This window comes from Hypanus sabinus, chromosome 8 (assembly GCF_030144855.1).
Source record: "Hypanus sabinus isolate sHypSab1 chromosome 8, sHypSab1.hap1, whole genome shotgun sequence".
NCBI classification, from domain to species: domain Eukaryota; kingdom Metazoa; phylum Chordata; class Chondrichthyes; order Myliobatiformes; family Dasyatidae; genus Hypanus; species Hypanus sabinus.
The window spans coordinates 16627485-16652972 of NC_082713.1; the positions used below are offsets into that span (position 1 = coordinate 16627485).

General features: G+C 43.2%; 1 protein-coding gene across 1 annotated transcript in view; it reads right to left on the reverse strand.

The window, feature by feature from the left end:
- Positions 1-411: 411 nt before the first annotated feature.
- npas2 (neuronal PAS domain protein 2) overlaps positions 412-25488 on the reverse strand; it is a 95329-nt gene continuing 70252 nt past the window's right edge. The window contains exons 15-19 of the mRNA XM_059976628.1: positions 15219-15377; positions 11960-12166; positions 3103-3302; positions 2103-2292; positions 412-576 (exon numbers count right to left, since the gene is read on the reverse strand). Of these exons, the coding sequence (XP_059832611.1) occupies positions 412-576; positions 2103-2292; positions 3103-3302; positions 11960-12166; positions 15219-15377 (921 nt within the window). The remainder of the gene's footprint in view (positions 577-2102; positions 2293-3102; positions 3303-11959; positions 12167-15218; positions 15378-25488) is intronic.

Consider the following 25488-nt stretch of genomic DNA (forward strand, 5'->3'; position numbering starts at 1 on the left):
TTGCCATTGCTTTATCAGTAATGTTATTTTACTGATTGTTTTAATTTGTGCCAATTTAGTCAAAATTGACAGTGGTTTTAAAAAGAGAAGCATATCTTCTGACGACTAAATCGTATCAATACCTGCACTCTGAACGGTGTTGTAGAATGCGTTTTGTTTTCTAACTGTTGGATGTTGGGGTGATTTGCCACGAGGATAACAATGAAGCACAAGACCTGCTGCTTGACGCAGGAAAACCAAGCTTATACCCTTCAAGGGAGGGACCCGCTGCCCAAGCCTGGTCACCTGATTTGGCCTCAGTTTCGCACCAGCTTGTGGCCAGCCTCCTAGACGAACCACTTGTTGAAAGGCCATGTCTTCCCCCGGGTGTGCCCTCACACTCCTCATCGTCCACCTGTGGCGCACCGGCGGTTACCGTGGCAGCTGGATGTGGGACAAGTCCGAGCGGGTGCCTGCGTTGCTCTGTGTTCCACGGGTATGGTGTTGCGAGAGGTAGTCCAGGTTCACGTGCTGAGCTGAGGGCAGGAAGAGTGGCTGCGGCTGGCAGCCCTGCGTCATTCTACTTGGCACCACTTGCTAAAGAACCAAAAGGATTTTTTTATCAATTCATGCCATTAAAATTTTCACTTGTGCTGAAAAGAGCTTGTAATTTTTAATGAAAATCACACCTCCTCACTCCATCCTCCCTCACCTGGTCTGACCAATCACCTACCAGCTTGTACTTCTCCTCCCTCACTTTATTCCAGTTTCTGCCCCCTTCCTTTCCAGTCCTGATGAAGGTCTTGGCCCAAAGAGTCTGCTGATTATTCTCCTCCCTAGATTCTGCCTGACCTGCTGAGTTTATTCAGTATTTTGTGTGTGTTTCTCTCAATTTCCAGCAACTGCAGAATCTCTGGTGTTTATTGCACAGGGACAAGTTAGGAGTTGACAGTGCTCTCTTGGTAAGTCACATTTCTTCCAAAAGAGCAACTTAAGTTATGATTATATTTTGTGATGCAGCAGATTCTCAAATATTTAAAAATGCTGCATACACAGGAGATAAATGTTATGGCATACAAAATTATAAATAATCTAAAGTTACTGAAGCAGATGAAGTATTTCTGCCTGATTTGCTGAGTTCCTTCAGCATTTTGTGCACTGCTTTTCCTCTTCCTAACGCTTCCACGTCAGTCAAAACTTTGTCCATCTTTCTCCAAAGCCCCGCCAACATACTCTGCAACCTTGTTTCACCCTGCCCCTGTCATTCCCCAAAACTATGCACCATATCGTTTCTCAGTCCCATTGCCAAGGGTCAAAAACCGGCTACTCAAAAGTCTCAGGTTTGGCACAGTGACACAGCTAGTTGGACTGCTCTCTGACAGCTGGGGCAACCAGGGTTCAGTGCTGACCTCTCGTGCTCTTGGTGGAATATGTGTGACTGTGTGCTCAGCACTATTATCTATCTATCCATTTAATTCTATTTATCTAATTGTATCTATCTATCTATACAGCTATCTAGCTAATTCTATCTATCTACAGGCCCATTAAGTTCTGGTCCAATGATCCTACACTGCCTAATTACACCCATGTGACCAATTAACTTACTGACCTATTCATCTTTGGACTATGGAGCCCCCATAGGAAACCCATGCGATCATGGGGACTCCCAGCAGTCAGTGGTGGGATTTGAACCCAGTTTGCTGGTGCTGTAATAACATTATGCCAACCGCTACACCACCATGACGCTCACAAATTGTGCAGCTGGGACCTGATTTAGCTTCCTGTATTTCATTAAATCGGTGATGTTATTTATTGGAAAGCAAAAAAAAACTGCAGTTACTGGAAATCTACAATGAAAAGAGGAAACACTGGAAATACTCAGCAGGCTTAGAAAAAATAAAGACTTCTTCTCCCCTCCTTTCCAGTCCTGAAGAAAGGTCTCGGTCCAAAATATTGACTGTTTATTCCCCTCCACTGATGCTGCCTGGCCTGCTGAGTTCCTAACCATTTTATTGCCATTTTACTTGATCTGAGAAATAACTACATTCGGATGTTAAAACCACAGTTTGCAACGTTGATCCTGGAGGATGGTGTTACCCCTGGGGCTGCAGGTTGTACATTACCTGAAGGTAATGGTGTTGTTGTTGGACTGTCATGGAATGTTGGCCATGCTGCTGTGGGACGGAGCCTTGCTGGTGTTGAGGGAACCCTTGGTACTGGAGCGCCATGGAATTTGGAGATGGCAAGATGACTGTGCTACAGTTAATTGGCTGCATTGTTAGTGCTGTCAGCATCTGTTGATCTTGGATATATCTGAAAAAACGAGAGCAAAAGAGCATGTTAGGTTTCTCCGAAAACACGGAAAAGCAAAAACAAAACTGTAAAGTTTTCTGCAATAAGAACAGGAAATGTTAGATTTTTTAAAAAAAGATTAAAGATAATTAGCTTTATTTGTCACACATACAGTACCTCAAAACACAGAAACACACAGTGAAATACAGTGTATAAGATGATGAGAGGCATTGATTGTGTGGATAGTCAGAGGTTTTTTCCCAGGGCTGAAATGGCTAACATGAGAGGACGCAGTTTTAAGGTGCTTGGAAGCAGGTACAAAGGAGATGTCAGGGGTAAGTTTTTTATGCAGAGGGGTGAGAGCACGGAATGGGCTGCCGGTGACTGTGATAGAGGCAGATATGATAAAGTCTTTTAAGAGACTCCTGTATAGGTACATGGAGATTAGAAAAATAGAGGGCTATGGGTAACTCTAGGTAATTTCTAAGGTAAGGACATATTCGTCACATCTTTGTGGGCCAAAGGGCCTGTATTGTGCTGTAGGTTTTCTATGCTATGTTTCTAAATGCATGGTTTCAAATCAAATCAGCAAAGATTATGCAGGGGAAGCCTACAAGCATCACTTACTTGCGAGAAAATCTGCAGATGCTGGAAATCCAAAGCAACAGGCATAAAATGCTGGAGGAACTCAGCAGGCCAGGCAGCATCTATGAGTCCTGATGAAAAGTTTCGGCCCGAATCATCGACTGTTTACTCTTTTCCAAAGATACTGCCTGGCCTGCTGAGTTCCTCCAGCATTTTAAGTGTCACTCAGTCTATGCTTGGTCTTACCTTAGCTGCCGGTCAGACCCATTGTCAGCACATGAGTGGCTTCGGCTGGTGTCAGAAGGCAGTGACACTGGGAAAGTCCCTGTCGTAGTCTGAGTAAACATCATGGGATTACTGAAGAGTGGTGCAACCAGATTGTTTGGTGACTGAATTTGCACACTAGCTCGTTGAAATTGCCCTTCTTTCATGAACTGCTGCTTTCCCTGCAAAAAGGGAACACACATTTAACCCTCAGATGAAACATTCCAGATTTTTAAAGATTAGCTTAATTTGTCACATGTATATCGAAACATACACAAAAATGCATCGTATGTGTGAACGACCAACAGAGGCTGAAGATGTGCTGGGTCAGCCCGCAAGTGTCAGACTACCGTGCCCACACTTAACCCTCATACAATACACAAGTCATACAGTCATAGAAAAATACTGCACAGAATTGACCCTTCTGCCCATCTAGTCCATGCTGAACCATTTAAGCTGCCTACTCCCATCGACCTGTCCGGGACCTTTGCCCTCCATACCCCTACCATCCATGTACCTATTCAAACTTCTCATAAACATTGAAATTGAGCTCTTGTGTTGGCAACTCGCTCCACACTCTCACAACTCACTGAGTGAAGAAGCTTCCCCTTATATTACCCTTAAATGTGTCACCTTTCACCCTTAACCTATAACCTCTAGCTGTAGTCTCACCCAACCTCAGTGAAAAAAGCCTGCTTCTACCCCAGCTATACCCCTCATAATTTTGTATACCTCCATCAAATTTCTCCTCAGTCTCTGGTGTTCCAAGGGATGAAGTCCCAACCTATTCATTCTTCCCTTAGAACCCAGATCCTCAAGTCCTTGCAATATCGTTGTAAATTTTCTCTGTACTCTTTCAAACTTATTTTCTTCTTTCCTGTAAGTGACTAAAGCTGCACACACAACTCCAAATTAGGCCTCACCCACGTCTTATACAACGTCAACATAACATCCAATCTCCTGTACTCAATAGTTTGATAAAAGAAGACCAATGAGCCAAAAGCATTCCTTATAACTCTATCTGCCTGTGCCGTAATTTTCAATGAATTATGGACCTGTATTCTCAGATCCCTTTGTTCCACCACAGTCTCCAGGACTCCATCGTTCATTGTGTATGACCTACCATTGTTTGCAAAACCTTGTACTTGTCCACATTAAATTCCATCTGCCATTTTTCCTGCTGGTCCAGATCTCACTGCAAATTCTGATAGTCTTTCTCACTTTCCCTACATCCCCCTCCCCCCCACCAGTCTTTGACAGTGAGTATAGGAATAGAATGAGGTGGAGGATAAAAGTGTGACTAAGGGATTGGAGCAGGGAGCAGGGATTCAGATTTCTGGATCATTGGGAGCTCTTTTGAGGCAGGTGGGACCTGTACAAAAAGGACAGGTTGCACTTGAATCTGAGGGGGACCAATATCCTGGTGGGGAGGTTTGCCTAAGGCTACTGGGGAGAGTTTAAACTAGAACTGTTGGGGGGTGGGAACCGAGCTGAAGAGACTAGGGAAGAGGCTGTTGGCTCACAAATAGAGAAAGCTTGGAGGCAGTATGTGAGGGAGGATAGGCAGGTGATAGAGAAGGGATGCGCTCAGACCATCGGTTTCAGATTGTCTATTTTAACGCAAGGAGTGTTGTGAATCAAGCGGATGAGTTTAGAACGTGGATCAGTACTTGGAGCTATGATGTGGTGGCCATTACAGAGACTTGGATAGTTCAGGGACAGGAATGGTTACTTCAAGTGCCGGGTTTTAGATGTTTCAGAAGGGACAGGGAGGGAGGCAAAAGAGATGGGGGCGTGGTACTGTTGATCAGAGATAGTGTCATGGCTACAGAAAAGGTGAACGTCATGGAAGGATTATCTATGGAGTCTGTGGGTGGAGGTTAGGAACAGGAAGGGGTCGATAACTATACGGAGGTATTTTATAGACAGCCCAATATTAACAGGGATATTGGGGAGCAGATGGGGAAACAGATCCTGGAAAGGCTTAGTAATAACAGAGTTGTCATGGTGGGAGATTTTAATTTCCAAAATATTGATTGGCATCTCCCTAAAGCAAGGGGTTTAGATGGGGTGGAGTTTGTTAGGTGTGTTCAGGAAGGTTTCCTGACACAATATGTAGATAAGCCTACAAGAGGAGAGGCTGTACTTGATTTGGTATTGGGAAATGAACCTGGTCAGGTGTCAGATCTCTCAGTGGGAGAACATTTTGGAGATAGTGATCATAATTCTATCTCCTTTACAATAGCATTGGAGAGAGATAGGAACAGATAAGTTAGAAAAGCATTTAATTGGAGTAAGGGTAATTATGAGGCTATCAAGCAGGAACTTGGAAGCTTAAATTGGGAACAGATGTTCTCAGGGAAATGTACGGAAGAAATGTGGCGAATGTTCAGGGGATATTTGTGTGGAGTTCTGCATAGGTATGTTCCAATGAGACATGGAAGTTATGGTTGGGTACAGGAACCATGGTGTACAAAGGCTGTAGTAAATTTAGTCAAGAAGAAAGGAAAAGCTTACCAAAGGTTCAAAAACTTAGGTAATGATAGAGATCTAGAAGAAGATAAGGCCAACAGGAAGGAGCTTAAGAAGGAAATTAGGAGAGCCAGAAGGGCCCATGAGAAGGTTTTGGCAGGCAGGATTAAGGAAACCCCAAGGCATTCTACAAGTATGTGAAGAGTAAGGGGATAAGACATGAAAGACAACTGTGACAGTGGGAAAGTGTCTATGGAACCGGAGGAAATAGCAGAGGTACTTAACGAATACTTTACTTCAGTACTCAGTATGGAAAAGGATCTTGGTGATTGTAGTGATGACTTGCAGCAGACTGAAAAGCTTGAGCATGCAGATATTAAGAAAGAGGATGTGCTTGAGCTTTTGGAAAGCATCAAGATGGATAAGTTGCCAGGACCAAATGAGATGTACCCCAGCTACAGTGGGAGGCGAAGGAGGAGATTGCTGAGCCTCTGGTGATGATCTTTGCATCATCAATGGGGACGGGAGAGGATCCAGAGGATTGGAGGGTTGCGGATGTTGTTCCATTATTCAAGAAAGGGAGTAGAGATAGGTAGGAGATTATAGAACAGTGAGTCTTACCTCAGTGGTTGGTAAGTTGATGGAGAAGATCCTGAGAGGAAGGATTTATGAAAATTTGGAGAGGTGTAATATGATTAGGAATAGTCAGCATGGCTTTGTCAAGGGCAGGTTGGGCCTTACGAGCCTGATAGAATTTTTTGAGGATGTGACTAAACACATTGATGAAGGAAGAGCAGTAGATTATGGTGGGACATTGATAGGATGCAAAACTGGGCTGAGAAGTGGCAGATGGAGTTCAACCCAGATAAGTGTGAGGTGGTTCATTTTGGTAGGTCAAATATGATGGCAGAATATAGTAGTAATGGTAAGACTCTTGGCAGTGTGGAGGATCAGAGGGATCTTGGGGTCCAAGTCCATAAGCTGCTCAGATTGATTCTGTGGTTAAGAAGGCATATGGTGTATTGGCCTTCATCAATCATGGAATTGAATTTAGGAGCCGAGAGGTAATGTTGCAGCTATATTCGACCCTGGTCAGACCCCACTTGGAGTACTGTGCTCATTTCTGGTCGCCTCACTACAGGAAGGATGTGGAAACTGTAGAAAGGTTACAGAGGAAATTTACAAGGATGTTGCCTGAATTGGGGAGCATGCCTTATGAAAACAGGTTGAGTGAACTCTGCCTTTTGTCCTTGGAGCAACGGAGGATGAGAGGTGACCTGATAGGGGTGTACAAGATGATGAGAGGCATTGATCATGTGGATAGTCAAAGGCTTTTTCTCAGGGCTAAAATGGCTGCCACAAGAGGGCACAGGTTTAAGGTACTTGGGAGTTGGTACAGAGGAGATGTCAGGGGTAAGTTTTTTACAAGGAGAGTGGTGAATGTGTGGAAGGGGCTGCCAGCAACAGTGGTGGAGGCGGATACGACAGGGTCTTTTAAGAGACTTTTAGATAGGTACATGGAGCTTAGAAAAATAGAGGGCTATGGGTAACCCTAGTAATTTCTATGGAAGTGTACAATGTCCTGTGTATGTTACTTAAAATGGCCTCTTTGGTTTGTTACAAGTAGGAATGCTTCTTTGTCGGATAAGTGTTTCTCTCGCCAATGTTTCACTTTAGAATGGCTGATATGGTAATTGTATTCATTTGTTAATCAATGGGGAATGTTATTGTGTCTTGTGATGCTGGGAACTTGGGGGAGGGGTTTTCGCGGGTTTTTGGTGGGAGGAGGAGGCCGAGGAAGACGCCGAGGAAGGTGGACGTGTGCTGGACTGCTCGTAAGACCACCGGGGTGGTCCCAGGTGCGACGGCCGGATGGGTCGATTGGTTCGTTGATTGAGCTCCAACGAGTGCACTAAACAGACTGAACTTTGATAAGTTGGCGCCTTTTGTTTTTTTCCTTGTGTATATATATGTATTTTGTATTGCCTACTACTCTTTTAATTTTAGTAAACTCTTTAAAGTGTATTTCATAACGGTATTTGTTGTGGGTTTGATACTGTTGGCAAGCGCGAGGCATAAAACTCGATTCTCACAGCACCTGCGTGTACGGGAGGTGGGATGGTGAGTGGCTGGATCCCCTTTTTCCCCTAGACATATACCAGCCTGTGGGTAAGTGTTACAGAAGGGACACGTTCAGCAGAACTTTGTGGGCCGAAGGCCTATATTGCGCTGTAGGTTTTCTATGTTTCTTTGTTTACTGAGCCAGTTAATCACATTATCATCCAGATCATTAATATAGATGACAAACAACAATGGACCCTGTGGCACTCTACTGGTCATGGGTTTCTAGTCAAATAGGCAACCATCTACTATGATTCTTTGAGTTTTCCCACAAAGCCAAAGTCTAATCCAATGGGTACTACCTCATCTTGAATGTTAAGTGACTCAACCTTTTTGAACAATCTCCCTTGAGGGGTCTTGTCAAATGCCTTGCTAAAGTCCATGTAGACAACATCCAGTGCCTTGTCTTCATCAGCTTTCCTGGTAACTTCCTTGAAAGACTCTAAAAGATGCATTAGACATGACCTACCATGCACAAAGCCATGATAACTTTCTCTAATCAATCCATGTCTATCCAAATACTCATATCTGCTTCATTAGAATACCTTCCAATAGTTTTCCCACCACTAATGTAAGACTGATAATTTCCTGGTATATTTTTAGAGCTTTTCTTAAATGGCAGAACATCATATGCTATCCACCAATCCTCATGTCCAGATTTTTAAATATTAGCTTCATTATTCACACGTACATTGAAAGATACAGTGAAATGTGTTGCTTTGCATCTACAGCTGACACAGTTTGAGGATCTGCTGAGAGCAGCCCATGAGTATTGCCATGCTTCTGGTGCCAACATTGCATGTCCGTATTTAAACATCATACAATACACTTACCTCTAATATAACACACTTCCATATTTTTATAAGTTAGTTTTACTTGTCACACATTCATCAAAACATACATTGAATGTGTTTTTATGCACCTACAACCAACATGGTCCAAGGAAAGTGCTGGGGGTGTCCCGCAACCTCCTTCTGCATTTAACCCTCATGCAACCCGCAAAAACTTCATACCACACACTTTCTGTTAGAGCATACTCAGGGTATCGACACATTCCATTGTTATATAAGTTTGAGATCATCCTCAAAAGGATGATGTGAAAGGTACATTCTTCATCTAATTTATGAAGCTTTTGGAATATAGCACCCAATTAGTAAGCAATCAGAATTCACTATCGTTTTCCAACTTTCAAACTGTGGACAAACTTTTGATGGACAGACCGGAGAAATGTCAAGTCCTGTATTTACAGCGCTTGCATTAGGATGGGCTGCTGACTTGGTCAAATGGTTACTCATGGGAATGTTAATTACTAGACAGTAGAAATATGCACTTGTTGTTCATGTTAAATATGCAATTTATTGGTGCCTATCTAAGTATTCTATTTCTGAAAATCTCTCGCAGTGATGCTTTCATAGTTTCTGAAGTATACAATAATGCTATTATTCCCATAACACAGATTTTGAACATTTGACCATGGACAAATTTCATATTTTTATTTATGAAAGTAGACTGATTCATCAAAGAAAGAAAGCTCTCAGTTTCACGTCCACGCTCATACATCCTCAAATTTGCAGTGCAAGTTGATAAGGTTGTTAAGAAGACATTTGGCATGTTGGCCTTCATTAGTTGAGGTACTGAGTTGAAAAGCCTCCAGGGAATGTTGCAGGTGTATAAAAACCTTCATTTGATATGGTTATAACACCAGCAAGATTATGTTCAGTTCTGGTTGCTTCATTATAGGAAAGTTGTAAGCATTATAGGCAGATGTATTGGGGACATTAAAAAACTCTTAGGTAAGCAGATGGATAAGAGAAAATGGAAGGCTATGTAGAAGGGCAGCACAGCATTGTGGACCAAAGGGCCTGTAATATGCTGTAATGTTCCATATTCTCTTACTAGATTTGAAAGACGTGATTCTTGAAATTCTTAGGTCCATTGCTAATTGGAAATGGGCAACAATGCCCAGTGAATAGAAAATCAGTGTGTAACAAGAGACAAGGGCAGGAAAAGGCCGTACTGTCCCTCAAGTATCCTCCACCTTTCCAGTGTACTCTATGATCATCACGGCCTGATGCCCTCTGGTACAAAGGTCTACACCAATAAGTCAACACCATTGAAAGATCAAACATAGAGCCCAGTGTAAAATGGTTGAGTGATTTATCTTTTTTACTTTGATATACCATCCCCCTTTCCAAGTTAGAAGTTCAAAGTACATTTATTGCCAAAGTATGTATGCCAAATATGACCTTGAGATTCTTCTCCCTACAGGTCACAATCCATTTCTTTATTTATTTACATTCATGGTAAGTTTCTGCTTGCCTTGTACAAGAACACCCAGATCCCTCTGTCTAGTAACATTCAATTGTTTCATATTATTTAGCTAATGCTTTGCATTTTCATTATATAAAACATGCTGCATACAGACACTTCAGCCCCTGATGTTGTGTCAATCTTTTGATCTACTCTGAGATCAATCCAACCCCTCCTTTCCACATAGCCACATAAATGAAGGAGAAGTATCTAATAGTCTCGTAAATGCCCCTAATGTATCTACCTCCACCACCACCCCTGGTTTCACATTTCATGCACCATCACATTGTGTGTTTTAAAAAAAAAGCTACCTACACTTTCCTCCAAACACATTAAAGATACGCCCCCTTGTATTAACCATTTCCGCTCTGGAAAAGATCTGACTGCCCACTTTATCTATGCTTCTTATCTTGTACACTTCTCACCCTCCTTTGCTCCAAATTGAAAAGCACTAGCTCCCTCAAATTATCCTCATAAGATATGCTCCTTAATCCAGGAAGCATACTGGTAAAACGTCTCTGCACCCTCTCTAAAGCTTCCACATCCTTCCTATAGGGAGACAACCAGAAGTGAACACAATACTCCATGATTGGTCTAACCAGAGTTTTAATGGAGCTGCAATGTTACCTTGCAACTCTTGAACTTAATCCCCTGACTAATGAACACCTGGGTGGCAGGATGTAGATAATGTCTCTACCTAAGCAACGTAAGGTACTCCTTCCCTCTGCTGGCCTGCAGGTCGCTCTTGGGGAAGGTGTAGCACTTGCTTAGCCCCCCTAATTGGGATCATATGAAGCCATGGGAGCAGCTGGTGCATATCACAAGTCCTAGTTACGTGACCACAGACGCTAGGCAGCCTCTGAAGATAACTGATAATGGCTGGGGTCGCCAACTTGTAAAGACACTGCCCAGATGGCAATGGCAAACCACAGTTGCGGAAAAATTTACCAAGTATAATCATGGTTATGGAAAGACCATGATCACCCATGTCATACGACATGGCACATAATGACTATGAATGAACACCAACCATAAGACTATAAAACACAAACAGGATTAGGCTTTGCAGCCTGTCAAGTCTGCTCCACCATTCTATCATGGCTGATACATAAAGCCCCTCAACCACATTCTCCATGTAACTTTTGATGCCTTTACTAATCAAGAACCTATCTACCTCCACTTTCAGCACACCATATACATTCTTTCTACTGACTTAGGTCATCTAACATTTCCTCACACTCATCATTTTCCTACTCATTTAACCCATTTGTATTCCTTTGTAGACTTTGCATTTTTGATAACTGGCTTCTTACCAATGTTTGCATCGTCATCAAAATCAAAGATTTGTTTGGTTCATTCCTCTGAGTCATTGATATCCTTAGTAAATAGCTGAGGTTCCTGTACTGATCCCCGAGGCACCCCGTTAGTAACAGCTTACCTGTATAATAGAACAGACTTATCCCTCACAGGATGCTGGAGGAACCAACAAGTCAGGCATATCTATGGAGGGGAATAAACAGTTGGTGCTTTGGACCAAGACCCTTCAACCAAGTCCAAAGCATTGACTGTTTATTCCTCTCCATAGATGTGCCTGTCCCTATGGCTTCACTTGATCCGAATCAGGGGCTAAGCAGGTACTACACCTTACCCAAAGGGTGACCTGTAGACAATAGACAATAAACAATAGGTGCAGGAGTAGGCCATTCGGCCCTTCAAGCCAGCACCACCATTCAATGTGATCATGGCTGATCATCCACAACCAGTACCCCCGTTCCTGTCTTTTCCCCATATCTCTTGACTCTGCTATCTTTAAGAGCTCTATCTAACTGTAGGCTAGCAGAGGGAAGGAGCGCCTTACACCTCTTTCGATAGAGACCTATCTCCACCTTGACACATAAATAAACAGTAAGTAACAAATAAGTAACCAAGACATTACCGGTACTGATTTCATACTGGGTTCCCTGAGGAGTTGCTGGGATGAAGATAACTGCTGGCCATGAACATCAGGTTCTACAAGAGCTTGCACTTGCTTGTTGGGTAGGAATGAATTCTGCATGATGATATCTGGCTGCTGCTGCTGCTGTCCTTGAACTTGGTGCTCCGACGTGCTCATCCCGAGGGAAATGGGCTCCTGAAACAGCATCTATGGAAAAAATGGAGAACACAGATTTAAAGAAAAGATCTGTAATTAGACCACAGGTCCATAGCACAGAGGAGCAGAATTAGCCCATTAAGCCTGCTCCTCCATTCCATTATGGCTGATTTATTATCCCTCTCAACCCCATTGTCCTGTTTTCTCCCAGAAACTTTTGACACCTTTAATAATCAAGAATCTATCAATCTTTGCTTTAAATATGCCCAGTTTTAAATAGACCTCCATGGCTGTCTTTGGCAATGAATTCCACAGATCCATCAGCTTATGGCTAACTAAATTCCTTCTCAATTGTTTTCTAAAGAGACATCCTATTCTGAGGCTATGCCTTCGGATCCTACACTTCTCCCACTATCGGGAACATCCTCTCCACATCCGTTCTATCTAGGTCCTTTAAAATTCGATAGATCTCAATGAGATCCCCCCTTAGTCATTTAAATTCCAGTTAGTACAGGCCCAGAGTCACCAACACTCATCCCGGGGTACTGTTGGACAAGGTTGTATCAGCACAGGTTACTGAAAAGATGAACATAGAACAATACAGCGCAGTACAGGCCCTTCAGCCCACAATGTTGTGCCAACCCTTAAACCCTGCCTCCATGAATCATGGTTTTTCTGATATTCCCATCTCCACTACTCTGTAGAGGCACATTCAGAGTATGATTTATCAATCTGGCTTGCGTCTTTATTAAGTTGAAACAAACAGGAATTTCTATTAAGTTCATGATTCATTTCTAAGCTAATTGCGCATGGTAATAACAGAAACAAAGAGCAAGCTCTTGCATAGTATGAAATTAAACCAAAAATTTTCTCAGCGAAAAGTATATGTTCACAGATAGTTAACGTGGTTCACCAAATTACAACAAATAGAGATATGGAAGCTCTTGGCGCACTTTCTAAGTGAGAACCCTTTAAGCTGCTCTGGTGCATGGCTGCTCAGTAACAGAAATACTCCCACACACATAGCCACAGCTGGAATTTTCTTTTATATAGTGTTTTATTAAAGCGCTGTTCAGTTTCCAGGCCATGTAAAAATTTCCTGCACAGAGCAATGGATGGTCTGCACAGCTGTAAAAAAAAATTAGAGGGAACATTGGTGAGAACTTTATTTTTTAACAGGACATGTCATCCAGTTTACTTTCTCTACACACAGAAACCAAAAAAAAAACCCAGATTAGGTTAGATTCGCTTTATTTGTCACATTGTCATCTGTACAACGAAACATCAAAGTTTGCAGTGAAATGCGTCATTTACATCAATGACCAACACAGACTGAACATGAGCTGGGGGTTGCCCGCAAATCTTGCCACGCTTCCAGTACCACCATAGCATGTCAGCAATTTACTACCCCATGCTAATTTGTACAGTGTATCTTTGGAATGTGAGAGGAAAGCAAGCACCCAGAGGAGACCCAAGTGGTTACAGGGATAATGTACAAATGCCTTACAGATTGTGATGGGAATTGACCCCTGTAAAGCGTTATACTGGCCGCGTGGGAGGAGAAGCAGAGCTCCTCAAGTTTTACTATTCCATCACAATACTCTTCTTGAAGTTCAATTCCCCTTCAATCCTTGATCCTCACATCTGTTCATCTAATAATCTTAAATCTAGTGATCTCAAGCTTGAAGTGATTGATTATTAAGGGGCATTGGCATAGACTCAGGCAGGCTGACCTTACATGAAAGGAAGGGCATGATCAAAGGCTTTTAAATGTGCTTTTCATTCCTCAATGGTAACGGTTGCATTATAACCTGGTATGGAATCACCAGTGCTCAGGAATGGACAAGGAAAGTGGTGGATGCAGCCCAACCCATAACAAGGCCCTCCCCATCTCTGGGCACATTTACACAGAGTGCTGCTATAAGAAACGGCATCCATTTTGAAAGTCCTCTATCACTAATGCCTTCTTCTCACTATCACCATCATGCAGGAAGTGCAGAAAACTTGAGTCTCACACCACCAGGTTCAGGGACTATTATTACCCTACAACCATCAGGATCTTGAATCGACATGGATAACTTCACTCACCACAACTCTGAACTGATTCCACAACCTACAGACTCACTTTCAAAGACTTTTTACAACTCATTTTCTTAGTCTTTTATTTGCACAGTTTGCATTCTTTTGCATAATGGTTGTCGGTTTTTTAAGTTTTATTTGTGTAAAATTCTTCTGTATTTCTTTTTCTTGTTAATGCTTGCAAAAAAAAAATCTTAATGTAGTATATGGTAACATTTACGTATTGATAACAAATTTACTTTGAACTTTGAGGTAGTGACTATGAAGCAAGATAAAGTTTAGAAACTGTGAGCTCCCTTGACCATGATGGTTGTAGTTTCAGTGTGGCATCATCAGTGTCCCCAGTGGAAGGGCTCTATTAAATATAAAGATACTCGAGCATCTCATTTTGTGCAATAGGTCATCTTGATAGTTTAGAAGTTGTGTACTGCTCTTCTCCGAGGATTGTCATCTTTTCATAGTGGAGAGACTTGTGAGTCCTGAGATCCTGAGCGTGATGCATTCTGAAGTTTAGCCGAGTCACTTAGCTCCTGGTAGGGTCACCCTTGGTGGTAAGGTCAATGAGGAAGTTCCAGATAAAGAGCAATCCAACCAAGACCTGGGAGATGGAGCTGGCGGATGATGATGACATCACAATGGTGGTGAAGATGGAGGAAGGCTGTAGCAGTGAAGAGTCCCCTGTCGTCTTGCCACTGGACCCTGACTCTGATCTGTTAAGGACAGTGTGGTGGCTTCCTATACATCAGCCTCTCTGCGTTAATCAAAGTCACGTACATTCACACTCCATTAAGAGAATCCATTCTAACTTCTTGGTTACGTAGATCCCGTATTGGCATCTTCAGCCATCAGAGGACCCACCAATAGACAACCCCTTTGGAGAACATCATGCTCGACTTGAGTGACTGCACTACTGTGTTCTTCTCAATTAGCAATAAAGCCAAATCAGAAGCAAGCTGTGGGGCCAAACCAGAAACTAGCAAGGAAACAAATGATAAACCAAACCGAGTCTCCATCAGGATCATACCTGGAGATTGGAATCATGCACGAGCTGCAGCTGTTCTTTGATGTGGTGGAGCTCCTCCTGTTGGGTTTGGATATTGGCCTGTAGGATCCGCGTCCTCTCCTCCAGTTGCTCCTTCAGCTGGTGCATCACACCCAGCTGTACAGAGCGTGGGTACGTGGCCTGGGGAGGAAAAATACTTTGGCTTCAGTGAAAGAGATGGTAGAAGCAAATTACCCATAATCATGCATTTTCTCTTTATCTGTTTCTCTCTCTCTCCCTCACTGTATCTCTGCCTCTTAGTCTGTTTTTCTGCATTTCAGTCTGTTTTTTTCTCTCTCTCCTGTCTTTTTTACACAGTCTCTCTCTTGCTATTGCTGAAGTGAAAGTATTCTTGATTACACATATTATTTTCTATTTCTGTCTGTGTGTCTATCTTACTGTATTGTTGTCCCTCACTTTAGCTCTCTGCATCTCAGTCTGTTTCTCTCTCTCTCCCTTTTTTTTACACACACTCTCTCACTTACTCTAACCCCAATCCAGTAATCACCTGTTCAATCTCCTACCATCTGGCAGGAGAGACAGAAGCATCTCTGCACAGACATCCAGAGTGAAAAACAGATTTCTCCCTCTCCGCAGGGCTGAACAATGCCCCCAACCCCACCCATAGTCACTATGGACAGTCTCTAAGTACAAAACATGGGCATTTGGGCAACTACCTTTTTTTGATTGCAGAGTTCTGTTTCTTAAATTTCAGGTTTAGTTCTTAATGTTATTTTGTATTTAATCATTGTACTTGATAAAATGGGCACGTGCAATATTTGACTGGGGCAGCCACTGCTTCTTTTAATTGTAAGAGTTGTTTGTTTTCAATTCGGATGTCACTCTAAATAACTCAGGCACAATTTTAAATGTACTCACTCTGTTTTTAGTCATTGAATAGCCAGTGTGCAGTTTTGCACTGAATGGACCATCACAGCAATCTCAGCTTTGACAATAAAGCTCTAATCTAATCTACCTATCTGTATATCTCTCTCACTGTCTGGTCATAAAAAGATGCAGAAGCCAGCCCGACTCCAACCAAGGAGAAATTCCTTGGCTTGTTCATCTTTCTTTAACCGTAAAACGCTGCTGAATTTTAGGAACAGAATGTCACTAGCGAATAAAAAAAGGTGCTGTGCAGTTACGACTAATGTGGGGAGTGGGCTCTCATTCTGTGCCAGTCTACTGAGGCTACTTGGGGGGCCGTGCACTCGAACGCAGAAGTGGAGTAAGTGTGCTGGTATTGAACTGAGCCTTAAAGCGGATCCCTGTAGACCCATGCTCCTGTCCATTCTACTCGCTAACATCCTGTTGCTGGAAAATAGACTGGATTACCTATATCCGCATCTGAACCAGCGGGAAATGAGGGATTGTTGCACACTCCCCCTGACAGAAATGAGGCTTCAGACTCACCATCCAGCGTGTAGGCCTAATCTCCTTTCGGGCAGACAGAAGTGCTGTGACTTCCAGCAAGACCCATGGAGGTCTGTGCGTCCACATCAATAAGAATTGGCGTGTGAACGCCTTGGTAATATTGACCCAATGCTCACCACGGATAGAGCTTTTACTGGTGAAGTGCAGGCCCTTCTACTTATCAAGGAATTTCACTGCCATTGTGTTTATTGCTGTTTACATCCTCCCCTGTGCTGGTGTTGGGGAAACACTGCAGGAGCTCTTCAGAGCCATTTGCAACCTCGAAGCCACTCATCCTAATGGTGCCTTCACCATTGCTGGTGACTTCAATTATGCCAACTTAAAAACAGCCCTGCCAAAGTTCTACCAGCATGTTTGTGGTGAACTACATATACCTGTCTGGACACGCCCCCTGCTGACTGCTCCTGTGGCTCCTCCCACAGGTCCCTGTATAAAGGCGATTAAGGCCTGAGCCCAGCCTCTCAGTCTCCAGGATGTAGTATGGTGGTCACTCACTGCTTGTTCCTTCTTCCAGTCAATAAAAGCCAATATCTCGCCTTCATGTCTCAGAGTGAGTTATTGATGGTGCATCAATGTTGACTTCACAGCCAGATGAGAGAATACATTAGACCTGGTTTATTCCAACGTTTGTGGAGTCTACAAAGCTGTCCCTCATCCTCACCGCAGATACACAGACCACATCTCCATTTCTCTAATCCCTGCATACAGACCACTGGTTAAACGAGTCAGACCAATTTACAGGGAGACAGGACCCAGCCAGAAAGTGCCACCTCAGTGCTGCGGGACTGCTTGGAAAGCACGGACTGGAGCATATTCTGGGAGGAAGGTATCCACAATCATCACATCAACATTGATGACTGTGTGGGATTGGTGATCGACTACACAGGAAAATGCATCTAGGCTGATACCGTGATTAAATGCTACACTGCCAGGAAAACCAGAACTACAGAGATTTGTGCATTGCTTAGGGAGTGGGACACTGCCTTCAGATCAGGGGACAGGACATCTCTACGGTCAGCAAAAACCATGTAAAGCAAAGCATGAGTATGCACAGAAAACCCACGGACACCTTTGAGACAACAGCACGTGGCAGAGTATTCAAAGCATAACACATTGCAAGTCCACCTGCGCGTCAACAGTGATGTTTCCCTTCCTGATAGGCTGTATGCCTTCTATGCTCAATTTGATGCATGGAATAATGCGATATCGAGGAAAGCTTGCTTTTTCCCTGAGGAACAGGCACTCCCTCTGACCATAGCCTAGGTGAGGAAGATCCTAGCCAGGAGAGACCCAGACAAAGCTGTGGGGCCAGACAGTACCTGGTCACGTGCAGAGGGATAGTCTGGCCCAGCTAACAGAGGTCTTTAACATCTCTCTGAAACTGTCCACTGTCCCTGCAGGCTTCAAGGCAGCTGCCATCATTCTGGTGCCCAAGAGAGCAATGGTAACTGGCCTAAACGATTACCGCCCGGTGCCACTGACTTTAGCAATCATGGAGTGCTTTGAGCGGCTGGTAATGGATCATATAAAATGCTGCCTTCTAGCTACACTGGATTCTTTCCAGTTTGCCCAGTGCTCAGGTCCACTGATGACGCCATAGCCTCGACCCTCCACTCTGTCCTGTCCCACCTCGAAAGGCAGGATGTTGTTCCTAGCGGGATTGTTTAATATAGCTGTTAGGGAGGGTTTAAACTGTGTGGGCAAGGAGAAGGAAACCAGGGTGTTAGGGTCAAGGAAGAGGAAAATAGAATAAGTCAAGGAAGTTCTGCTGTTCAGGAGGATTTAAACTAATGTGGCAGGGGGATGGAAACAAGTCCAGAGAGACAGAGGGGTGTAAAATGAGGGTAGAAGCAAAAAGTAGTAAGGTGAGAAGTAAAACTGGCAGGCAGGCAAATCCAGGGCAAAATCAAAAAGGGCCACTTTTCAACATAATTGTATAAGGGCTAGCTAGGAGTGTTGTAAAAACAAGCCCAAAGGCTTTGTGCGTCATTGCAAGGAGCATTCGTAACAAGATGGATGAATTGAATGTGCAGATAATTATTAATGAATATGATATAGATGGGATCACAGAGACATGGCTCCAGGGTGACCAAGGATGGGAGCTCAACATCCAGGGATATTCAATATTCAGGACGGATAGACAAGAAAGAAAAGGAGGTGGGGTAGCATTGGTGGTTAGAGAGGAGATTAATGCAATAGAAAGGAAGGACATTAACCTGGAGGATGTGGAATCGATATGGGTAGAGCTGCATAACACTAAGGGGCAGAAAACGCTAGTGGGAGTTGTGTACAGGTCACCTAACAGTAGTAGTGAGGTTGGGGATGGCATTAAACAGGAAATTAGAAAAGTGTGCAATAAAGGAACAGCAGTTATAATGGGTGATTTCAATCTACATATAGATTGGGTGAACCAAATTGGTAAGGGTGCTGAAGAAGAGGATTTCTTGGAATGTATGCGGGATGGTTTTCTGAACCAACATGTTGAGGAACCAACTAGAGAGCAGGTCATTCTAGATTGGGTATTGAGCAATGAGGAAGGGTTAGTTAGCAATTTTGTCGTGCGAGGCCCCTTGGGTAAGAGTGACTATAATATGGTGGAATTCTTCATTAAGATGGAGAGTGACATAGTTAATTCAGAAACAAAGGTTCTGAACTTAAAGAAGGGTAACCTTGAAGGTATGAGATGTGAATTAGCTAAGATAGACTGGCAAATAATACTTAAACGGTTGATGGTGGATATACAATGGCAAGCATTTAAAGATTGCATGGATGAACTACAACAATTGTTTATCGCAGTTTGGCAAAAGAATAAACCAGGGAAATTAGTGCACCCATTACTGACAAGGGAAATTAGGGATAGTATCAAGTCCAAAGAAGAAACATAGAAATCAGCCAGGAAAAGCAGCACACCTGAGGACTGGGAGAAATTCAGAGACCAGCAGAGGTGGACAAAGGGCTTAATTAGGAAAGGGAAAAAAGATTATGAGAGAAAGCTGGCAGGGAACATAAAAACTGACTGTAAAAGCTGTTATAGATATGTGAAAAGAAAAAGATTGGTTAAGACAAATGTAGGTCCCTTACAGACAGAAACAGGTGAATTGATCATAGGGAAAAAGGACATGGCAGACCAGTTGAAAATCTACTTTGGTTCTGTCTCCACTAAGGAGAACATAAATGATCTTCTGGAAATAGTAGGGGACCGAGGGTCTAGTGAGATGGAGGAACTGAGGGAAATACATGTTAGTAGGGAAGTGGTGTTAGGTAAATTGAAGGGATTAAAGGCAGATAAATCCCCAGGGCCAGATAGTCTGCATCCCAGAGTGCTTAAGGAAGTAGCCCAAGAAATAGTGGATGCATTAGTGATAATTTTTCAACACTCTTTAGATTCTGGATTAGTTCCTGAGGATTGGAGGGTGGCTAGTGTAACCCCAGTTTTTAAAAAAGGAGGGAGAGAGAAACCAGGGAATTATAGACCGGTTAGCTTGACATTGGTGGCAGGGAGAATGCTAGAGTCAGTTATCAAAGATGTGATAACAGCACATTTGGAAAGCAGTGAAATCATTGGACAAAGTCAGCAAGGATTTGTGAAAGGAAAATCATGTCTGACGAATCTTATAGAATTTTTTGAAGATGTAACTAATAGAGTGGATAGGGGAGAACCAGTGGATGTGGTATATTTAGATTTTCAAAAGGCTTTTGACAAGGTCCCACACAGGAGATTAGTGTGCAAACTTAAAGCACACGGTATTGGGTGTATGGTATTGACGTGGATGGAGAATTGGTTGGCAGACAGGAAGCAAAGAGTGGGAGTCAACGGGACCTTTTCAGAATGGCAGGCAGTGACTATTGGGGTACTGCAAGGCCCAGTTGTTTACAATATATATTAATGATTTAGATGAGGGAATTAAATGCAGCATCTCCAAGTTTGCAGATGACACGAAGCTGGGCGGCAGTGTTAGCTGTGAAGAGGATGCTAAGAGGATGCAGGGTGACTTGGATAGGTTAGGTGAGTGGGCAAATTCATGGCAGATGCAATTTAATGTGGATAAATGTGAGGTTATCCACTTTGGTAGCAAGAACAGGAAAACAGATTATTATCTGAATGGTGGCTGATTAGGAAAAGGGGAGGTGCAACGAGACCTGGGTGTCATTGTACACCAGTCATTGCAAGTGGGCATGCAGGTACAGCAGGTGGTGAAAATGGCGAATGGTATGTTGGCATTCATAGCAAAAGGATTTGAGTACAGGAGCAGGGAGGTTCTACTGCAGTTGTACAAGGCCTTGGTGAGACCACACCTGAGGTATTGTGTGCAGTTTTGGTTCCCTAATCTGAAGAAAGACAATCTTGCCATAGAGGGAGTACAAAGAAGGTTCACCAGATTGATTCCTGGGATGGCAGGACTTTTATATGAATAAAGACTGGATCAACTGTGATTATACTCGCTGGAATTTAGAAGATTGACGGGGATCTTATTGAAACGTATAAAATTCTAAAGGGATTGGACAGGCGAGATGCAGGAAGATTGTTTCCGATGTTGGGGAAGTCCAGAACGAGGGGTCACAGTTTAAGGATAAAGGGGAAGCTTTTAGGACCGAGATGAGGAGAAAATTCTTCACACAGAGAGTGGTGAATCTGTGGAATTCTCAGCCACAGGGAACAGTTGAGGCCGGTTCATTGGCTATATTTAAAAAGGAGTTAGATATGGCCCTTGTGGCTAAAGGGATCAGGGGGTATGGAGAGAAGGCAGGATGAGTTGGATGATCAGCCATGATCATACTGAATGGCAATGCAGGCTCAAAGGGCTGAATGGCCTACTGCTTCACCGATTTTCTATGTTTCTATGTTTCATCAACTTCAGATCGGTGTTTAACACAATCGTCCCTCACAAGCTTGTGAATAAACTGTCCTCAATGGGACTCCACACCCTTCTTTGTATCTGGATCTTGGACTTCTTGACGGAAAGACTGCAGTCAGCCTGCGTTAGCAGCAGGATCTCAAGCTTCGTCACAGTGAGCTGTGGTGCCCCCCAGGGCTATGTGCTCAGCCTGATGCTGTTCACACTGCTGTCTCACATCTTCACTGCCAGATTCAGCTCAAACTGCATCGTCAAGTTCACTGATGATACAACAGTGGTTGGCCTCATCAGCAACAGTGATGAGTTGGCGTACAGAGAGGAGGGAGAGAGGTTTGTCAAATGGCATGAGAACAACAACATGAGTTTAATGTGGACAGACAAAAAAGATGATTGAGGACTTCCAGAAGGCACAAGCTGACAATTCTCCATTGCACATCAACGGCTCTGCTGTGGAGAGAGTGAAGAGTACAGTTCCTTGGTGTACACATAACGGATGATATAACTTGGACCCGCAACATTTCCCACCAGTCAAGAAATATCCACACTTTCTGAGAAGACGGAGGCATGCAAGGTCCCCCAACCCTATTTGTAACAACTTTCTACAGGAGCACGTCAAGAACATCCTGTCTGGCTGCATCATTGTGTGTTACGGAGGATGCAAGGCTTCCGACTGCAAGATCTTACAAAGGATAGTAAAAACCACTGAGGAGATCACCAGGGTTTCTTTTCCCCTATTTGTGCCATTTACCGGGAGCGTTGCAGATGGAGGGGCCAAAGCATTGTTGAGGATCCCTACCACCCATCTCACAGTCTCTTTGACCCACCACCGTCAGGAAGGAGGTACAGGAGCATCAGGACGAGGACGGCCAGACTGAGAAACAGCTACTTACCTCAGGCTGTGAGACTAATGAGTAACCTGCCACCACTGAGAAACCGTCACTAGGTCAGCGTGCTTTTCACTGTCTACCTGCGCTACATGCATTTTGAATTATATTTTATTAACTTATTTATGGTAATATTTTGGTTTATGTGCTGTGTGTGACATATGTTGTGTGTGTGCACCCTGGTCCAGAAGAAGGTTGTTTAGTTTGGTTGTACAGTCAGATGACAACAAACTTCAACTGTATCTCTGGCTCCGGATGTCAGACCTTTTTTCTCCCTCTCCTCTCTTTTTTCCCCACTCTGTCTCATTTTTCTCTCTCTCTATCACTGTCTGTCTCTCATTTTTTCATCACACTCGCGTTCACTGTCTGTCTCTTTCTCATTCATGTCTTGCACATTTTCTGTGGTGAGGTTTTCCTGAAGGTGGAGATAGGAGGGGTAACAGGGGTGAACATGGCTCTCTACTCTCTCATAATAGTGGATCATTTACTGTATGATCATCTGAGATTCATTCATTTTGATAAATAACATGGAATAGGTCCTTCCAGCACCCAGCAATCTTCGATTAGCCCCAGCCTAATCATGGGTCAATGATTAATAATCAATGACCAATCAGACTACTAACCAGTCATCTTTGGACTGTGGAAGAAAACTGGGGGACCCAGAGAAAACCCACACATTCCACGGGGAGGGTATACAGACTCCTTAGAGATGCCGTCTGAAATGAACACTGAATTCCGACGCCCTGAGCTAACCATTATGCTACCATGGCAACCAACTGAGATGGCAGGCAAGGCCTCATCTCATCTGAAGCTTGCCACTTCAGAAATGCATTGAAGGTTCAGCCGAGATTTTTGTGCACAAGGGCCTTGTCTCTGACTTTCAGTGGCTTTGTCATTGCTGTATCCCACAATGATGGCCACAATTCACAAAACCCATCTGTAATGGCTGCAAGAAAAACTGTTGCTCCAAGAGCAGTTCAGATACTGGGTACGATAGAGGAAGTAATTCACCTCTGCACTCTACAAAGCCTTCCCAGCATCCATGTGATACAAGTTAGGAATGTGTAAGAATGCTCTCTACTTCAAGAATTTCAACAATTCTCAGGAATCTCAACACCATTCAGGTCAAAACTGCCCATCTGGTTGACACTCATCCTCCAGCCTAAGTATTACAATAAGATGCACTCTTGGCCTCACAGTCTACCTCGTTATGATCTTGCACTTAATTATTTACCTGCTCTACACTTTTATGATAACTTTTACACTTTATTCTGCATTGTTATTGTATTACCTTACTCTACCTCAATGCACTGTGCAATGATGTAATCTGTATAATCGGTATGCAAGACGAGCTTTTCATTGTACCTTGGTGCATGTGACAATAATAAACCAATAACAATCATTTGTTCATTTCTTATATGCCGTGTCATATGACATGGGTGATCATGGTCTTTCCATGACCGTGATTGCTCTTGGCTGATTTTTCTACAGAAGTGGTTTGCCACTGCCAAGTTTTGGGCAGTGCCACTGGCCGGGTGACCTCAATACCAATACCACTTCCAGTATTAACTCCTCCATTACCAATGCACGGTGTGTACAATATGAACCATTTGCAAACAAACACTCCATTACTTGCCTGGCTATTCTGACAGCACCCTGAAACTATGTTCCAAAGAAGGGTCTCAGCTCAAAATGTTGACTATCTATTAATTTCCAGAGAGGCTGCCTGACCTGCTGAGTTCCTCAAGCATTTTGTGCATGTTGCTCTGAAACTCCACCCTTTATCACCAGGAAGAGGGAAGATGATGGTCAGGAATATCACTCTTTGCTGGTTGCCTTGCAGGCGTCAAATCACCAAGACCTGGAGATATATCATTGTGCAACCTTTGTCTCTGGGTCAAAATCTTGTCATCGCTGCTCAAACTGGAGGTTCAAGATCAAAGATTTGAGATTGTTTATCATCATTCTTCAATACATGAGTGTAAAGGAGAATGAAATGATTGTTACTCTGGATCTGATGCAGAACAAAAAACAAAATAAGCATAAAAACACAATAAAAATTAAAAAAAATTAAATATAAATATAAAAACAATCCTAATGAACACAAGGTACAAGTAACTATTACATACATAGACTGACTGCATGTAGGTAAGGTGTCGGGTATGTTGTGCTGATGCTGGTCTACTGGTGTGGTTCATGTGTGGAGGTGTTGATCAGCTTAACAGCTTCAGGGAAATGACTATTTATTCCCTAAAAGTGGCGTCACAGGTAGATAGGGTATTAAAGAGAGCTTTTGGTTCATTGGCCTTTATTGAGTATTGAGTATAAGAGTTGGAATATAATGGTAAGGTTGTATAAGACATTGGTGAGACCGAATTTGGAGTATTATGTGCAGATTTGGTCACCGAATTACAGGAAGGATATTAATAAGGTTGAAAGAGTGCAGAGAAGGCTTACAAGGATGATGCCGGGACTTGAGAAACTGAGTTACAGAGAAAGGTTGAATACATTAGGAATTTATTCCCTGGAGCGTAGAAAAATGAGGGGAGATTTGATAGAGGTGTATAAAATTATGATGGGTATAGACAGAGTGAATGCAAGCAGGCTTTTGCCCCTGAAGTTAGGGGAGAAAAAAACCAGAGGACATGGGTTAAGGGTAAAGGGGGAAAAGTTTAAAGGGAACATTAGGGGGGGCTTCTTCACACAGAGAGTGGTGGGAATGTGGAATGAGCTGCCAGATAAAGTGGTGAATGCGGGCTCACTTTTAACATTTAAGAGAAACTTGGACAGGTACGTGGATGAGAGGGGTATGGAGAGATATGGTCCAGGTGCAGGTCAGTGGGATGAGGCAGAAAAATGGTTCGACACAGCCAAGAAGGGCCAAAAGGCCTGTTTCTGTGCTGTGATGTTCTGTGGTTCTATGAGTCTGGTGGTCCTGGCATTGTATCTTCCTCCTTGATGGGAGTGGGACAAAGACCTTGAGCAGGGTGGGTGGTATGGGAGTAATTTCATCAGAACTATTACAGATATTCCAAAATGTTTCAGCACCTCAGGGACAGTTAGAACTGAGCAAAACAC